The 18,300-nt window shown below is 40.8% G+C and overlaps 1 protein-coding gene across 7 annotated transcripts in view; it reads right to left on the bottom strand.

Moving 5' to 3' along the window:
- The window catches only part of DNAH5 (dynein axonemal heavy chain 5), a 196,844-nt gene that overhangs the window by 21,131 nt on the left and 157,413 nt on the right, over window positions 1-18,300 (bottom strand). For 5 of the 7 annotated variants that reach the window (XM_061589366.1, XM_061589341.1, XM_061589331.1 and 2 more), the window contains 9 exons: window positions 10,930-11,173; window positions 8,990-9,104; window positions 6,315-6,505; window positions 5,693-5,814; window positions 4,807-4,956; window positions 3,897-4,142; window positions 2,112-2,331; window positions 1,031-1,236; window positions 74-277 (listed from right to left, as the gene is read on the bottom strand). In XM_061589366.1, coding sequence (XP_061445350.1) covers window positions 74-277; window positions 1,031-1,236; window positions 2,112-2,331; window positions 3,897-4,142; window positions 4,807-4,956; window positions 5,693-5,814; window positions 6,315-6,505; window positions 8,990-9,104; window positions 10,930-11,173 — 1,698 coding nt within the window. Of the gene's footprint in view, window positions 1-73; window positions 278-1,030; window positions 1,237-2,111; window positions 2,332-3,896; window positions 4,143-4,806; window positions 4,957-5,692; window positions 5,815-6,314; window positions 6,506-8,392; window positions 8,522-8,989; window positions 9,105-10,929; window positions 11,174-18,015; window positions 18,160-18,300 lie in introns of those variants that run through there. The other 2 variants (XM_061589351.1, XM_061589358.1) reach the window with 2 other exon arrangements.

Consider the following 18,300-nt stretch of genomic DNA (forward strand, 5'->3'; position numbering starts at 1 on the left):
AAGTTTTTCATTGGCCAACTCCAACACAGCCTCTCTTAGATTTTCTTTTTGATATGTTGCTAATTATACAAACCTGTATATACTGAAGATACTGATCCACTGCAGTACACATGGGTATGCTGTAGCCTTTGTAGAAAGAGAAGTCTTGGCTGAACATGTTTTCACTGAACCACACTTTAGCAAATGTGTTGAGCAGCCTTTTGTCATAGTCATCTGTAACTCTTCCGCCATACTGGATCTCCCCAATCATGTAACGAACAGTATTCCAAGACACACCCTGAAACAAAGCAGAAACCACAAAAGGGTTTCTTCATAACTTCATGCAGCGGTTCATTAAGGTGTGTCTATACACCTCACTAGATATAAAAGCTGATTTTGAGAATTTCAAGAATTCTGAGAGTCAAACTGGAGTCATTGTGGACTGAAATCCTTTGCCCAGTCTGTTCCCCTATGCCTCAACATCCCCACAGCTTCCTTCTCCACCCTATGTAATTTGATCTCCATCAAAAAAGCTGGGGAATAGCATGGAGTACGGTGGTGGAGAAAGAGCTGAAGCCTCCCATCTCCCACCTTCACCTCCACCCATCAACCTTGATTGGCCTTTAACTTACATTTTAAGGGTAACAGAAAAAGACACCAAATTCAAAAAGCACTGAATGTTGGCTGCAAGGAAAGAACTGGGAGCACACACTCTCCTGATTCTTCCTTTGCAGCTTGAACTTCTCCATGCCTGGTGGTGTCATATGACATCCAGCAGAGGGAAGGTAGGTGGGTGTGGCTTGCCAGATGTTTCCCACCACGAACTTAAAAGGTTGACCTATATGCAGATTTACAAGGAAGGCAACTTTTGCTGAAACAACAATTTGATCACCCGCTCTGTTACATATATTGTCTAAGGCTGCAATCAAATACACACTTACCTGGGAGTAGGTCCCACTGAACCCAATGGAGCTTACTTCTGAGTACACATGTACTGAATTGCAGCCTAAGCTGCAACACATTTTATTTTCAGAAAAGTGGTGTCAAATACCTTTTTGATGTCCATATCATCTAAATGGTTCTGAACAAACTGAACTGTGGCATTGAAATCAGCTTGATTGAACTCATAAGGAATGTTCCATCCTAGAGGACCAAATTTTCTTCTTTCCTGGACTGTGGAGTGTAGGAAGGCTACACCATATAGCATTGGCTTCCACTGTACCATATTGCTGACATCCAAGAGATCCTGACTCACACCTGTTACAAAGACATTTATCGATACCATCAAAAACCAGAGGAGTAGGCATATTGCAGCAAAAATCAACAAAGAGTCATGTGCACCTTAAAGACCTACACATTTATTATGGAATAAGCTTTCATGGACTCAGATGCATGAAATGAAATGTTAGTTGGCAGTATATAAAGGAGAACAGTGTATTGTGGAAGCTGAATGGCAGTTTGGTGCAAAAATTATGTTCAGTGATAATTAGAGCTTACGTGTATGTTAAACAGGCACACCTTTCACAGTAGCAGATTGGTGATAATTTACACAGCATTGTGGAGATAAACTAGGAGAACTCCATATTATAGCAAGGTACTTGTATTTTGTTTTCTTGAGTATTTTTCCTATCTCAGCCTGACTGTTACGATAAAATGATATTTTCTTATCTCCATTTAAGTTTGGAGCAGAAGGGACATGGAAAAATAGCAGTCCTAATTCTGTAAACTTAACCTAACATGCATATAAAGATAACTTTTATAAAGAAATAATTAGCAGTGAAAATTTGTAATATCATGCTGGCAGACATCTACAAAATTTGTTCAGACAAATAAAGTAAAAAATGTCATTTGTTGTGAAACATGCATGTACTGATTGTTTTGTCATTTGGATACTTAGGTTAGGGATCAACTTCAAGGAAAAAATAAATTACAATTTTATTGCCAAGCCATCTAAAGTATTTCTAGAAGTGCCAAGAGCCATTAGGATAGCCTAAACGTTTAAATATATGCAGAGTAAAATGCCAGGTAAGAACCAATAACTCTTAAAAGCCATGGAGGGGGGGAGGCATACCAGAGAGACTTAGGCATAATTATGTCCCATTAAAAGGTGGAGAGGAGGGCAAATCACTCACCTCCATAGGTTCTCTTCAGGCCAGCTTTGAGTCCTTGAGGAGGCTCATAGGTGAATTTAATAGACATCTGTAGGAGAGTGATGGGAAAATGCTTGTGAACCTCTGTAGTCATCCATAAGCGGAAGGCCTCGTGAACATTTTCCATTTCAGCAATAGTGTCCATCAACTCGTCCATAAAATCAAGACCCAGGTGACAGTTCTGCAGAAGCACCCATCCACCCTAAGGTAAGGAAATTACAGAAAACACTTGGCTAGATTTGATCTTCATTTTGGAAGTCAATACAATCCAAACGATTTACACTATTGTTATTTGCTGATGATGTTATAGTTCATATCCTTGCTATGTTGTCATAATATTTTCTGTGCCAATGTGTATCATTTTCTTTCTTGCCAACCTTGTATGGATCTAGAATGGGCCTAACCAGGATTAGCCTCAAACTTCCTTCTCCCCAATCTGGGTGAATGTTCAAACCTTCATAATGTAGATTCTCTTCTGGAAGGAATACACTATTTGATTAGGGGTACTAGGGGTATTTTGCGGAAGAGTAATTCAGCCCAATTCTGATTCTTCATCCCCCAAATAAATCTAGTACCTCTAATCAAACAGTGTATTTTTCCAGAAAAGAGTCCACATGATGGTTTGAACATTTGAACAAAAGACTTATAGATGAACAAACAGCTCACTAATTGGCCTAACATACACATACCACAAATGTATGCCACAGCACACAATAGTACAAACACCCAATTTTATAGTCTCACTGTTTCGTAACACTATTGAAATACATCTCTTCTCCTCCAGCTGGTTATTCCAGTATCACCGGTGATGGTAAATCAGACATATAGATCTAGCCCAAGGCTGAAACTTGGCATTACAGCATGCACAGGAAACTTTAGGCTTTGGGGGCAAACGTAGCTCTCCAAGCATCTCTACTCGATCCTCAGGGCTCTCACCACATCATCCCCCTTCCCCAGTCACACCTCCTGTCTCCAGGCCATGCCCCTCACCGGCCCTGTTTGCCACCCTCCTCAGGTGTTTTTGACTGGCTGGAATGTGTCCTTGAACACTGGCAATGCCTCATGCTTGCCTGGATGGAGGATAGAGAGGGGTGTGTGAGTATGTATAGAAGCTAGTCTACTGTACAATGATAAAATGTACATTCGTTGAAGTGTCCACTTTTGCCTCTGACCCTGCCCACCACTGGCATGCAGCCCGCCAAAAGATAGCCAAGAAGGGAATGTGGCCCTTGGGCTGAAAAAGGTTTCCCGCCCTCACATTACAGAGAGCAGGAAAGTGAAGGCAGCAGCCCCACACCATTTCCCCTGCTCTCTCCTGTAATGTCTATTTGTCACTTCCTTGCCACGCTTCCTAAGCTGTCATGAGGATAAGGAAACTCACAACATAACTTCATGCTACAAGTTGTAGGCTACCATTCCATCTAGGAAGTAAGCCCCAGTGAACACAGTGGGACTGGCTCCTGAGTAACCTTGCACAGAATTGTGTCTCAAGTTTACTAGATGTTACCAGGAGAAGAAGGTGTGAAGTTGTTGCTTTTGGCAGAAGCCACAAGATCCTCATTACCATAGCTCTGGCCTGGGTATGGTAATGATTACAAATAATTCTATTTAGGACTTCTCGAAAAAAAATGTAGGAACTACTTCTGCATAGATCAGCAGCCAATTATGCTATGTTCATTCCTAGTCTAACCCATGTTGATGACTGATAATGTCTTGAAAAATTCAAAGATTGACCTGCACTAAAAGAGAATTGAGAATCTGTCTTACATGTGCCATAGTTTGCTGCAAAAGTTTGCGTGCATGGACCTCCTGTCCTTGGCCCATGGAAACATAACGTGTCTCAATCTTCAGTCTTTTCCCCAGAGCTATGATGGAATCGGTAGGATCAGAACCCATGGAAAGGAAGCAGATGAGAGGTGTGCATGGATCAGATTCCTCCCAAGTCTTCTCCAAATCTAAGATGACCCCTTCTGCGTATTTTTCCCCCATGGTATCTGTAATGTACTTTCTAGCCTGGTGAAAATCAAAAAGAGATGTGTACCAGATTTTATTTTTATTTTCATACCAAGTATTCAGTTCTTGTGAGACATCTAACAGTGGTTAGTGCTGTATATTATGTTGAGAAACACAGGTTCCCATCCTCATGTTTCCTGAAAATATAAATGCAAGAGAGGGCATTTTTAGGGGAGAATCAGCAGGTGCGAGAGGTGCTTAACTTTTCTCCTCCATAACTCCTCTCCCTGGGTGTTTTGTCCCCATTTTTCCTTCATCCAAACTCTGAGACTAGAAATAAATATTAGGAAATCCAAGCTGGGGTCAGAGCCTTGTGAATATAGGAAGAATAAATTCAGTCACTTCATTACAGGTTTTTAACGACATGAGCCCATATGGATTACAGTGATGCAACACTTACTGCTTTCCATAAATAAAGCTGGTACTTCAAACTGTTATACCTGAAAAGTGACCCAATATACCTCATTTGATTGACTCTGCCTTGACACATCTCTTGAATATATTGCATGGCAAAGCAAGTTGATGAAAGAGGGTTTGGGGGAGAGCCTATAGAGCACATACTGCACATTCTGCTATTAAAAGATTTCATAATTCACATTTTATCCATTTTGATCCAACATCTGGTGACATTTTATTCACATTCTTGCCAAACATATTTGCCTACCTGAGCTATAGTTCTATCAGGACACCAAGACCTTATGAGGAGAAGGCGTTTGAAGCAGTCCAGAACTTGGTCATAGCCACTGGGAACGAGTTCTTCTTCTGGTTTCTCCTTATCAAACCAGATTTTCCACTGTTTTTCTGTTCGTAAGATCTATTAAGCATAATTAGAGGAGATGATTATTCCATACATACCAAAGGTTGAGTCTAAAGAGTCTTGCCAACAGGTTAATGGTGGACCAGCTTTGTCCCTTTCTGAAAAAAGGTCCATGCTATTATCACCTCCCACCTTGACCACTGGAATTCATGTTTATGCATTACTGTTCCTAAAGACAGGTAAGAAACTTCACGTGGTCCAAAATGTGGTGGTATGGCTCTTGTTCTAGACAAGCCTCATGAGCATATTACGTCAACATTGCATGAGCTTCACTGGTTTCTTATTGATTGCAGAGCTAAATTCAAGGAGTTAATTTAACCTTTAAATATCTTTACAGCCTGGGCCTGGGATATTTAAAGGAATGTATTCTCCCATATATTTGTCCCTGTGCCTTGGGATTGGGAAATGGGCCTTTTTATGGTGGTAACATCAGAGATGAGATATGTGTCTATTAGCAACAAGGTATTTTCAGTGATGGCTCCACAATTGCGGAACTCCCTTCCTTAGAAAATGGTCCACCAGAAACAGAAACTTTGCTTCTTAAACATCTGTTCAGCATGTAGATCTAGGCTGTCCAACAGCTTTACCCTACACCTGTCAGTCAAAGAACAATACATTTTGAGGCAGGCTTTGACTTTACTTTTTTAAGTTCACATCAGCAATTGCTTCAGAATGTAAAAAAATGTGGTACTGAAGTGTCTATAGAATCGATTATGCTTAATCAGTCACCTACTTGGTCAAGAACATCTGAAAACTGTCTCAGTTTACTGAGCTCCACCAAGTTCAGCCAAGTCATATCCAGGATCCATTTAGCTGGTTTAGGTGGACAAGCTTTCAGATCCAAAGAAGCACCACCTGGAGAGAAATGTTAAACAAAATTGGTTGAAAAGAGCTGCTTAAAAGAAGTTGGCTATTAAAATTCTATTTGTAATGGGGGTGTTGGTGTACACCAAAAAATCAAGGTTGGACTCTATGGCCTTTAGAGGCCCCTTCCAGCTCTATTATTCTAAGGTGTACAGCTTATGCAGACAGTGCTTGCATATATGTGCAGACTGCTCTGCAAACATGAAGCCCCATGCGCTATCAACAGATGAAGGGGGCATATATGGGGTGGGCCAAGCTAGCATCCTCCAGATCCCCCGTTGAAATAATGGGGGCCTGCCGCCCTCCAGATGTTGCTGGACTACAACTGACATCATCCATTCCTCATGCAGACTGAGTTTGATGGGAGCTGGAGTCAACAGCCTCTGCAGGGGAACAGCCTGCCCATTCTAGTCCTATTGCACATAGAATTTGAATGTCTGCATGGGGTAAAATACTAAGCAAATAAGTGCATTTTATGTAGTCGTGCTGACCTTTAATAAGTGTTAGGAACTCCTCATGCTTGACTTTGCCTCGCTGTAAGTCAATCTTCAAAGTAAGCAGTAATGTAAACAGGAACTTGTGCTCCTCATAAAGCCCTCGTGCAGCATACTTATACACTTCATAGGTCATAAGCTCAATGATATTTGCTATTCTCTTGCTTGTAATTGGGCTCTTGACAGACCTATTCAAAAGAAAATGGGGAAATGGGAGAACGAAAGAGTAATCTACTGCCTTTGCTGTGCTGGAAGGGATGGGAGGGAGAGGTTTTAGAAAGCTTATTTTTTTCTGAAAAAGAAGAAAACATCTTCAAACCTGCACTTCATAATACTGAGCCAGAGCAAAAGCAAGCAGAGTCATAATGACCAAATCAACATGACACTAAATGCTGTTCAGTCAACATGATCCAACAGAGCTCTTATTGTGCCAGAACTATTTGAACCGCGGGCAGCAAAGCTCCTTTTTTCAAGAGATTGAAGGGCACAGTATTTTGGCTTCATATAGTGGTCTCTTTTGATCTTTAGCCCTACCTGTCCTGTCTGAATTCCTATTAACAGAATCATAGAATAGTAGTGTTGGAGAGGGCCTATGAGGCGATCCGACTCCAACCCTGTGCTCAGTGCAAGAATCCAAATTAGAGCATACCAGACAGGCATTGTCTTTGTAAAACCTGGGACAGATAAGGAGCTTCTGGAGACAGGGGTCTCACTAATAACACAAATCCACTATGCATAAAATTTGAGTGCATGCTAGGTTTTTTATATTATTCTATATTTTATGTTACAGACTAGGACAGCCTAATGCAGGGCTGGAGTGCCTCAAGCTCAGGGCCCCAGGCCTCTCTATCTGACCCCCAGGACTCTCCCCAAGCCATGCGTCCTCCTCCCAGCCCTGCTCTGAACCTTCCTTGAGTGTTTTTGCCTGACTAGAAATATGTCCTTGAACTTTGGTAACTCTTCTTGCTTGCCTCAATGGAGCCTACTATACAAAGGTAAAAGTTACATTAATTGTTGTGCCCACTTTCACCTCGCCCCCTTCCCAGCACTGGCATTTGGCCCCCTGAAGGACGCCCAGAAGGAAATGTGGCCCTTGGACTGAAAAGGTTCCCCATCTCTGGCCCAGTGTCAAACAACACTGGAAAGGAGGAATCCATCCATGGTTGTATGTTCAATCCCCAACTTCTCCAGTTAAAGAATTTGAGGTTTTAGAGAGCCACTGCCACTAAGAGTGTAGAATGCTGGGCTACATGGACCAATGGTCTGACTCAGGTTAAGGTAGCTTCCTATGTGCCGCTAGTACCTTTGGGGCATGCAGAAAAATCTAGACATGCACTCTCCTAAGCATTCTGGGAACACATACAAAGCCCTAAGCAATACAGAGACTAATTGTATAAAGGGGGTTATAATCTGAGATCTTACAGATCTGGCCTGATCACATTTTCAATTGGTACCAAGTTGGAACTGTAGAGCTAAGCACAGGTTCTCTGCTTTAGGGTGGGTTGAAACATCTGCCTCTACCATTGGACCCATTGGGTCCTTCCGGCTTAGCTGGAAATGCAAACCTCAAAAAGTACTCCCAAGGGAAGGCAACAAATCCAGGACACAGAATGCTGTGCATCTGAAGGCAAAGCCTATTATTCCTGCCTGCTGATCACATACATATTTAGAAGGAGGACAAGCAGTTTTTATTTATTTATTTATTTAGTCCATTTATATACCACTTATATTTAAATAAAACTCTAAGCGGTGTACAAGTCAAAACATCTTAAAACAACTACAAAAAACAATCAATAAAATACAGTTAACTGAACAATGCATCCTCTTTAGCATCAACGTAATATAAACATTGCATATAAAATTAAGTACAAGAAAAATAATAAAATACATAATAGACTAAACAGAATATCACCTATGTTTCAAGGAAAAACAAACATGTTAAAACAAACGTATTTTAAAGTTTTTAAAGGACAAATTGCTGGCTAACTAGCATCTCCCAATCTCTACAGATGTCTAATAACTCAACTTTCTCTGAAGTGTTTTTGTCCCTTTGAATAACGAAAGCCAAGCCTTTAAATGCTGGTTTATGTTTACTATGTCAGTACACAGTCTAAGGGGATTTTTATATTCTGAACAGCATTTTTGCTTCTTTTCATTTTGCTAGTTGTTATCTTCTCAAGCCCCCGACAGTTGGAAGACAAACACTGGAGTAGAGTGAGAAAGCTTAGCAGAGGTAATCAGAAATTTACTTAAAAGGAGAAACTGTCTAAAAATCAATAATGAAGGGATTGTGCTATGTACTACTATAGTATAATGAAAACATTAGATTAAGTTGCTCCTTCAATGGCAAAAAGGAACATTGAGGAAAATATTCACCCAGAGAAATCAACTACCCTAGAGAAAATAGTTAGAAGTGGTACAGAGCTATCGTGGATCATTGTTAATGCTCTTTTTTCCTGTTCCACTGTCATTTCTGGTCAAACAGATTTGGCAAGTTTTCGTAATACTTCAAAAACATGCTGAACATGCTTGACAAGTGCAAACAGTGACACAAAGGAAATGAAGCAACATTCGAAACCATGCTGGCTTCACTCTTTCAACTCTTTGAAAACTGCCCATCTGACCATACGCCAATCCTCAGAATGTGAAATACCTCAGTTAATCATAGTTACCTGGCAAGGGAAAGATCAAACAGGCCCAAGAACTGTCGAAGTGAAGTTTGATACATGACATTAACCATACTCATCTCGGTTATCAGGAAATAGAGAATGCTGCCTCTTGTTGCAACTGAAGAAAAGAAGGTTGGATATGATCAACACAGGATGCAGAACAAAAACATCCTATTGAAACTGTAGTTGCTAGTCCTCAAATGGACAATTAATAACACCTTTTTCATGATTAATAGATAGAAAGTTATTTTCAGCAATAAACTACACTGCCTATTTAAATAGAAAAGGCCCAGGCATTTATTTCCTTCCTTCCTTCCTTCCTTCCTTCCTTCATGTTTTGAAGCAATCCATGCATCTACCTATTTAAAAAACTGCAGTGTGAGTTCTAGATTGCTGCTTTGTTGTTCCATAGGTGAAATTCCACCAATACACTAATTCAGGAAGCCACAGAAAAGTAATGCATCAAAGTGATGGCATGAACCCCAGAACTGTGAGAGATCAGTCACTGGAATTTTGAAGTCTACATTCCTGGTTCTATTTCTGATCAGACCACTATGGAATCCATTACAGCCTGTGGCAAATCTCAGGAGCCTTTTCCACTGTCCCCTCCTTACCCCCAGTGAGTTTGAGAAAACGGAGTGGTGGAGGAAGGACTCCAAAGCATCTCTGCAGTAGGAACTTGGACTCTGGCAACTGGAAATAGCATCACTATACAACAGAGAGTAGGGCCATGATCCATTCAATAATCAATTTAAAGAGTAGATTATTTTCTGACTCTCCAGTGAACATTCAGCAAAATAATCTAGTTTCTACATATTATTTCTAGAGTGAACTGGATCAGGTGCATCCATCATTAATACAGCTCTCCCTCCAGTAGCTTCTCAACAAAGAGCATTAAAGATTCAGCATGAACACAGTACTGTTTTGCTGAATCTATACTGTTCTGTTCTGATTGGAACAGTTTTCCTTCTTCCACTTGCTTTTATAAATGTAACTGTTTTATTTGCTTTTATTATACAGCCACGAGAGTAGCTGTATACTATTACAGCATGGATTTTTCGCATTCTGTAATGTTAAATTGAAAATACCCCCATGCCAGGCACTTGGGAAACACAACATAAAGGGCTTTGCCAGCTCTATGCATTGTACTTCAGCCCTGCTTTATGCAAGGATTGGCTGAGTGATTGAGTTTCCCTTGGAGAACTGGGTTGCACACCCAGTCCAGCAGGCTTGAACTCACTGCCCATCAGCTGATATGCAACAAGTTCAAATCTGCTTTCTGCAGGGATCAGCTACCTGACTGACTTCCCCAAGCGGAATTAGGTCACACAGTCAATCCAGTCACATCTGTACCTGCTCCACACTTAACATGACATATGACATCCAGTGTGGCCAAATTTAGCCTGAGGGCTGAAACCCTCTGTTAAGGGTACATATATAGAGATTAAAACACTGTTCTTCAACCTTGGGTCCCCAGACATTGTTGGACTACAACCCCCATCATTCTTGGCCATTGACTAAGCTGACTAGGGTGATGCAAGTTGAAGTCCAACAACATCTGAGGACCCAAGGATGAAGAACACTGGATCAAAGCAAATCTGTTTGAAGCAGAGGGCAGAAAAACAGCACAGAAGACAATTTTTTAAGAGAAAGCTCCACTAAAAGATAAAATGTACTGATGGAGGTGGAAGGATGCAGCAATGACATTAATTGATCAGTGAAGCTGGACTAAGAAAACATAGTTATCTGAAACTATATTCCTGCCAGTATTCCATCGGTTATAGACACTATTTTCAAAGACCAGTGCATCTGTGTGTTAGCTATATAGTCCCATTTCCTTCATGTTTTCATACTCTAATACTGTCTTCTCCCAGATCTAGTCACAATTTTGATCACCGGCTTAAGATATTTGGGTCACCATCACTAGGGGGCATTCAACTCACCAGGTCTATATTCTTCTCGGGCTGAATTAATCTGTACTTCAGTCTCGGCAGAAATTTGCAATTTCTGTGTTACCTCCTCTGCCGTCTTCTTTGTGTTGCTAAGTACAATTATGAGACTCTCATCTTCCACCAGAGAGCCTTGTGTGCTTGTCAGTCGATACAGCAAGTTATCTTCCAATTCTTTCATCTTTCTTTTGTTAGCAGTCACGTCTTCCATCAGATCTGTTCGCTCTTTCTCCAGCTCCTGTTAAAGTGCATCACAAACCCATACATCAGTGGAATGCATTGTGAGATGCATTCAGACGCAGGCTCATTAATGTATACAATACACAGTCAATAGGATATACCGTGCAGTAGCGAGGCTAACAGGCAGCTTAACTGAGAGAGATCAAGTAGTGCTAGACTCTAGAGCAAGGAAGGGAAAATCGTGGTCCTCCAGATGCTGTTGGACTCCAAGTCCCATCAACACTAGCAAGCATAACAGCCAGATATGATAAGAACTGAGATCCAACAATGTCTAGAGGAGCACAGCTTCCCCTTCCCATGTCTAGAAGGAGAGAGGCATTACCTTGATACCCAGTTTTTATTTCCACAGGGAACATGTATGAATTCCAGCTTCCCAAGAAATCCAGAGTGGACTGTGGAATGTGGAACAGCCTTGCAAGGATGGGCTGTCAAGGAGTTCTTCAACTCTTCAACAAGGCAGAGGCCATGTGACATGCAATGAGACCATTTCAAAACCTCAGATCAAACCAGAGCTTACGTCACATGCTATTTCTAAAACAAAACCCACTGGAAATTGGTGGGTCTGATTTCAGTTCCAGATATTGATCCACTTGCATACAGAACCCAAGAATCCAACTCAAACTCCATCTGGAATTAAATGTGTTGCCATTCCTAATTCTAGCAGTTTCTGGACACAGTAGAATCCATAGCAAACACTTTACTAGTCAGACAAACTAGATGGTGCAGTGGCAGTATATCAGCACCACTGACAAAATGGAGTTTTCCCTGCCACACTGCAGGGAGCAATCTTATAAGCAACATGTTATGCTGCATAATATTTTTGCTTGCTTAAAACAACACAATAGATCCAACTGTTGTACAGACAGGAATGATTAAATTCATATTGTTAGTGCCACCAAAAAGTTAATTTGCATTGAATTCAAAAGTGGGTTTAATTCTGTAGGATGTGACTTCACCATAACGAGCTAAAAATCTTCCTGCATGGAAGATAGCCTATGGCATGTATAATCTGTAGAATCAAAAGGAAATGTAATTGGGAATTGTGAAAGTAATTTATGAGAATTAGGATAGGAAATCTGAACATTAAAAATGCAAATATCTTTGAAGCAAAGGATAAAAAGGTAATCCAGAAAGAAATGAGAGAACATTTGCTCATTTCATTTGTTTTAATTAGTTTCCATTTCAAGATGAAAAGGTTGCAGAGACAAGATGTCTCCAGAATACAAACGGGTGTAATTGCGAAGTCCCACATGTGATCATATGTCTATGAGTTTTGCTTTTTCTAGACAATAGCAGCAATTGCTGCCCTGGGCTCCTACTGGGAAGAAGGGCAGGAAATAAATAAATAAATAAAATTAATAATTTTCACAAGTAACATGGACTACCATTCTGCTACAACATTCCAAACATCATTACAGAAGATGTTCCCATTTTAATGTGGACATGTTAGATACCATCGCATAACATAACCTGCTAATTAAGATACTTAAAGTATTAAAAATGGAAGCACAGATGCAGCCTATTACACAAATTTCCAAAAATGATAAGCTCTTTAGCAAAGTGTCAACAAAGAACTTTTTCTGGCTGGACAGGCTCCCTAATTATCAACTGCAAAACAGTGGTCCAAAGCATTAATGAAGGTATTGGGGAGGGGGGGTTGTCCTGTGTTACCTTATGAAATCATTATTATCCTATGTAATCCTCATTCATGGGTGTTACCTCTTATAGTTGCACAGGCCGGTGATAATTAAGGAAATTTAGCAGGCAGGAAGAGGGAGTTTAACTTCTCCCTCCCTTGCAGTGGTCCTGATGGAAAAAAAATCACATTTTGGAAGTTGCAATTTGCATTGGAAGGAAATCATCTGTGACATCAATAAGCAATTTTCTCCCAATACAAGCTTTAAAGTAGTGATTTTCATCAGGACCATAGCAGGGGAAGCTAAGATCCCAGTAATTATCCAACTCCTCCAGCATGAGCTGCTAATTTACATTTTAAAAACAGGCAAATTAAATGCAAAGACACAGATAATGTCATAGTTTGGCCTTAACACATGCAGAAATGTCGCTGGGACACAATGACCAGTTTAAGACATAATATAGTAGTTAAACTGGTTTAGTTGGTATGGCCTTAGTCTCCCATGGTTAATAAAGATAGATGGGATGAGATGTTGAAAGTACAATGTAAAAGGGAAGCCCTTGTGACAGGCATCCTTCTTCAGGCCTTATTGAGTAGAATCTGAGGGGGAAGTAGGATTCTGGTATCAGAAGAAAAATACTTTGGGAGACCTTTGTAAAAATCAACCTTTTTGGCAAGGAACAGTTTAGCAGTAGATAGAAATCAAGAACTCAAATGTAGTGTGGTCACTTTCCCCTAGAGTTCCTATAAGTGCCACTTCATCCACCAAGTCATCTCTGTTGGTTAGAATCAAGTCACGGATAGCTGATCCTCTAGTTCCTTCCTCCACTTTCTGTAGGAGAAAGTTATCTCCAACACAAGTCAGGAATTTCTTGGAGGGGCCATGTTTGGCAGAATTTGTCTCCCAACAGATATCGGGGTAATTGCTACCATTACTACTATATCTTGCCTCCTTGAAATACTGACAATTTGCTTTGCAAAAGTTTCGTCCTTGTCTTCTCCTTGATGGGGTGGTCGGTAATAGACTCCAACCACAATGTTCCATTATTCCTTGCCCCATTTATTTTAATCCAGATATTCTCGGTGGAGCTACCAAGTTTACTATCCTGTATTTCTGTGCAGGGATATATATTTTTAACATATTGCATGACTCCACCTCCCTTTCTATTTCTTCTGTTCTTTTTGAACAAGTTATATCCTTCAACTGCTGTATTCCAGTCATGGGAGTCATCCCATCAAGTTTCAGTTTTACCTATCAAGCCATACTTACTCTTCTGTATTAAGAGTTCAAGTTCATCCTGTTTGTTTCCCATACTCTGGGCATTTGTACACAGACATTGAAGACAATGTGATTTACAGCCTGGCTTCCTTCCTACATTTTTATGGAGACTATTACTGGGCCCCATTAGAGCTGTTCCCTCAGTTCCTCTTACTATGCACAAGACTTTGTTAGTTGGCACCACCAAGTTTACATCTCCCTCCCCATGAGGATTCAGTTTAAAGCTCTCCTGATGAAGTTCTCCATGCTGTGGCCAAACACATTTCTCCCAGTTCTTGTGAGGTGCAACCCATCACTTGCCAGTAATGGGAAATTATATCCGCCATCCTTGATGAAACAAACCCAGGGCCGGTGATGGTGATGCTGGTGCTGGCGTTGCAGCTGCCACTTTCCCTCCGCTCTGAGGCAGGGCAGGTGGGCGGGTGGGCAGGCAGGCTGCGCGAGAGAGACTGTGTTGACGCAGCACCAGCAGCGCCCTCGCCACATGCTGCTTCCAGGGAAGCACCAATGGCTGAAGGGGTACCGTGAGGGCAGTAGCAGTGCTCCAGAGCCACCTCCCTGCTTCATCTCTAGTACCGCCGCAGCCGCTTGGGCTCTCCTCACTCTTTCGCGCCTTTTCTCCGCTGAAGTAAAAAAAGCGGTTCCCGCGCGGGGATATCTGAGGCGCCCGTGGAGAAGAATACTCCTAGGTGATGAGTGATGTGGGTGATATCCTTGTACATGGAGCAGACCCAGAAATGGTTAACAAATGACTAGAATGGTTCTGGAAATTATTCAAGAACCAGGGTTTAAAATTAATAGAGCAGAGGCTCAGTTGCTTCAAAACAAAGTGGACTATTCAGCACTGATTTGGGGGCAACAGGGAGAAAACCTGACAAACAGAGAGTGGAAACTGTATTTAAAAAATCCAGCACCCATGGATGCTCATTCCCTGAGGGAGGTGCTGAGGCCCATGCATTTCTCTTATCATTAAATGTGTGATGGTGAAGCAAAATCCTTCTATGATCCCATAAAGGAAGGTGTCCCATTTGAATGAAAGGGGACCAGACCAAATGCAAATCAGTACAGAGTGAAAGAGGGTCAATTCCCGGTTCCAGCTCCCAGTTTGCCTTTAATTTTTTTAGAAGTGTCTGAAAATTTTGTGAAGGAGGATGGCGTCATCAAATTGTAAGAAGCGAAAGTATGAAGATGAAAACAGAAATTTTAAGCTAGAGTGGGAGGAAGATTTTGCATTCACCCTTAAAGGAGGTAAACCCAGAGCTTGGAAAAGTTACTTTTTTGAACTACAACTCCCATCAGGCCCAGCCAGCATGGCCACTGGATTGGGCTGATGGGAGTTGTAGTTCAAAAAAGTAACTTTTCCAAGCTCTGGGTAAACCTTTGTGTCTTATCTGCAATGTTTCTCTCAGTCATTACAAAGCCAGTAACTTGAAACGCCACTACGAAACAAATCACGAAAACTTTTTGTCTGATTATCCACCTAAATCAGAATTACGGAAAAACAAGTTAACTGTGTTAAAATCATCACTACATAGCCAGCAGACACTGTTGACAACATTCAGTAAGGAAGCCGATATGACTGAAGCTAGTTTTGTTATATCATGGAATATTGCTCGTGCTAAACACCCATATTCTGACGGCGAATTTGTTAAGAAGAATATAGCTGAAGTTGTTGCAGTGTTAGATCCAAATAACACAAAACTTCAGCGACTAATAGCACAAACACCAGCTTCACGCCACACCACAGAGAGGCGTATCTCTAGATCAGTGCTGATGTTGCAGGCAAAATGCAAAATGATTTAAAGAATTCCCTTGCGTTCAGCTACAAGACAACCCACAACTGGCGGTATTTGTTCGTTATGTTTCCTCTGATGTAACTGTGAAAGAAGAGATGTTGGACTTAGTGGCACTAAAAGAAACAACTTGTGCGGTTGACATTAAAATGCACTTGACAGAGCCTTAACAAATGCTGATATTCCACTGGATAAACTCATCAGTGTTGCAACAGATGGAGCACCTGCAATGGTGGGAAAAATGCAGGATTAATTGCATTTATGAAAAGTGATCCCAGCTTTCCAGAGTTTCTCCCTGTTCATTGCATTATTCATCGTGAACACCTGGCAGCCAGATACTTCAAGTATGAAGATGTTATGAAATCGGTTCTTGAAATTGTCAATTTCATACACTTAAATGGGAAGACCACCAACAGTTCAAAAATTTTATTGAAGAACTGGAGCTTGAAGATAAACCCAGTGATGTCTCTTTCCACTGCATTGTGAGGTGGCTATCAACCAGCAATGTTTTGAGTAGGTTTGTGGATCTGTTGGAGCCTATTATTACTTTTCTTGAAGATAAGAAAAGATTCTATCCTCAACTGGAAAGTGATGAATGGATGCAAGATCTAATGTTCCTTACTGATATAATGAATCATCTACAAACTCTCAACTTGGCACTCCAGGGGAAGGATAAGATTGTTTCTGATCTTACTCAGACAATTTTCAGCTTTCAGAATAAAATGAGTTTTTCAAAGAGACATATTGTCAAGAAACTTCAGTTACTTTCCCAATCTCAAAAGGAGAGTAAATACATTCCCTGATATTGAAATAAAAGACCACAAACTGGAAGAATACAAAGATAAATTACAAGGACTGCTTGATAATTTCGTACACAGGTTTGAGGACTTGCAGAAGCTGAAGCCCTGCTTTGCCTTTCTTGTAAATCCATTCATGGTTGATGTGATCAATGATGGTTGTCCAATTCTCGAACCTCTAGTTACAGAATCATCTGCTGTGGAAATGGAACTAATAGAATTACAGGAGGACCTGAGTCTAAAGATGATCCATAAATCCCAGTCTACAATTGAGTTCTGGAAGCAAGTTCCAAAAATAAAATATCCTGAACTGAAGAAAACCAGTGTGCGACTCATCTCAATTTTCAGCATAACACACTGCTGTGAATCACTGTACTCTGTAATGAAGTTTGTGAAGTCGAAGCATCATGCTATCCTTACAAATCAACACCTGACGGAACTAATTCATCCGTCCTTGACAACATATCAGCCAGATTTTCAACAACTCACAGCCAAGATGGAGACTCATAAGACCTCTACTAGCAGTAAATAGCCTGATAATTGTAGCAATGTCTGTTTGTGTCATAAAAATATTTTGGCGGTCTCATTTTATGTTAATGAAGTGCAAATTTACATATTTTTCTTAGATGTTTCCGTAACAAAATGTGCATGTAACAATAAAAACGTGACTGTAATATTTGTTCATGTCTTGCGGCTCTCAAACATCTGAAGTTTATCGTATGTGGCTCTTACATTAAGCAAGTCTGGCCACCCCTCGTTTAGATATTCATCCAGGAAAACTTGGAGCTGAGCAGCCATTACCTTCTCAATCACCTTGCCCAAAAAGGGGAGGTTAGAGACTGGGTGGAAGTTGTTAAGATCCACAGGGTCTAACAAAGGCTTCTTTAACAAAAGTCTTATCACAACTTCCTTCAACAATGTTGGCATAGAACCTTCCCTTAGGGAGGTGTTAACTAAATATGCCAACCAGGCAACCACTCCCACTCTGGCAGATTTGATTAACCAGGATGGGCAAGGATCAAGAGAACAAGTAGCAGCTCTTGATTCTCCCAGAATCCTGTCCACATCCTCAGGCTTTACAAGCTGAGAAGTATCCATAGAAAAATGACCAGAGGAAGCCTTCAAACATGCTTTGCATGCAGAAGGTCCCAAGTTCAACCTCTGGTATCATCAGGTAATGAATCTCAGGCTGGAGGGATGGGAAAGAGGCCTCTGCCTGAGACCTTAAAGAGCCACTGCTGGTGAGAGTGGACAATGGCCCCGACACATTAAAAGATTCATATGTCCACATATAACATAAGTTTTTAATATATATATATATAAAAAACCCACAGAAGTAATAGGTGCAAAGGGAAGAAAAGAGAGTACATGAGAAAGTGTTCTTAAATTGTGTTGATTTTGTTTCAGTAGTTCACTTATTGTACCAGACTGTTGTTTTCTGTGGGCTCCATGGCATCAAAAGGAGATGGAAAACTCATCCTTCCAATGCAAGAGAAGAAAAAATGACATCAATAAACAATAACAGAACTATGTATGAAGGATAGTTCTAGAACTGTTGACAGAGATTTTCAGAACTATGTATGAAGGATAGTTCTAGAACTGTTGACAGAGATTTTTCCT

Source organism: Rhineura floridana, chromosome 1 (assembly GCF_030035675.1).
Source record: "Rhineura floridana isolate rRhiFlo1 chromosome 1, rRhiFlo1.hap2, whole genome shotgun sequence".
Classification (NCBI taxonomy): domain Eukaryota; kingdom Metazoa; phylum Chordata; class Lepidosauria; order Squamata; family Rhineuridae; genus Rhineura; species Rhineura floridana.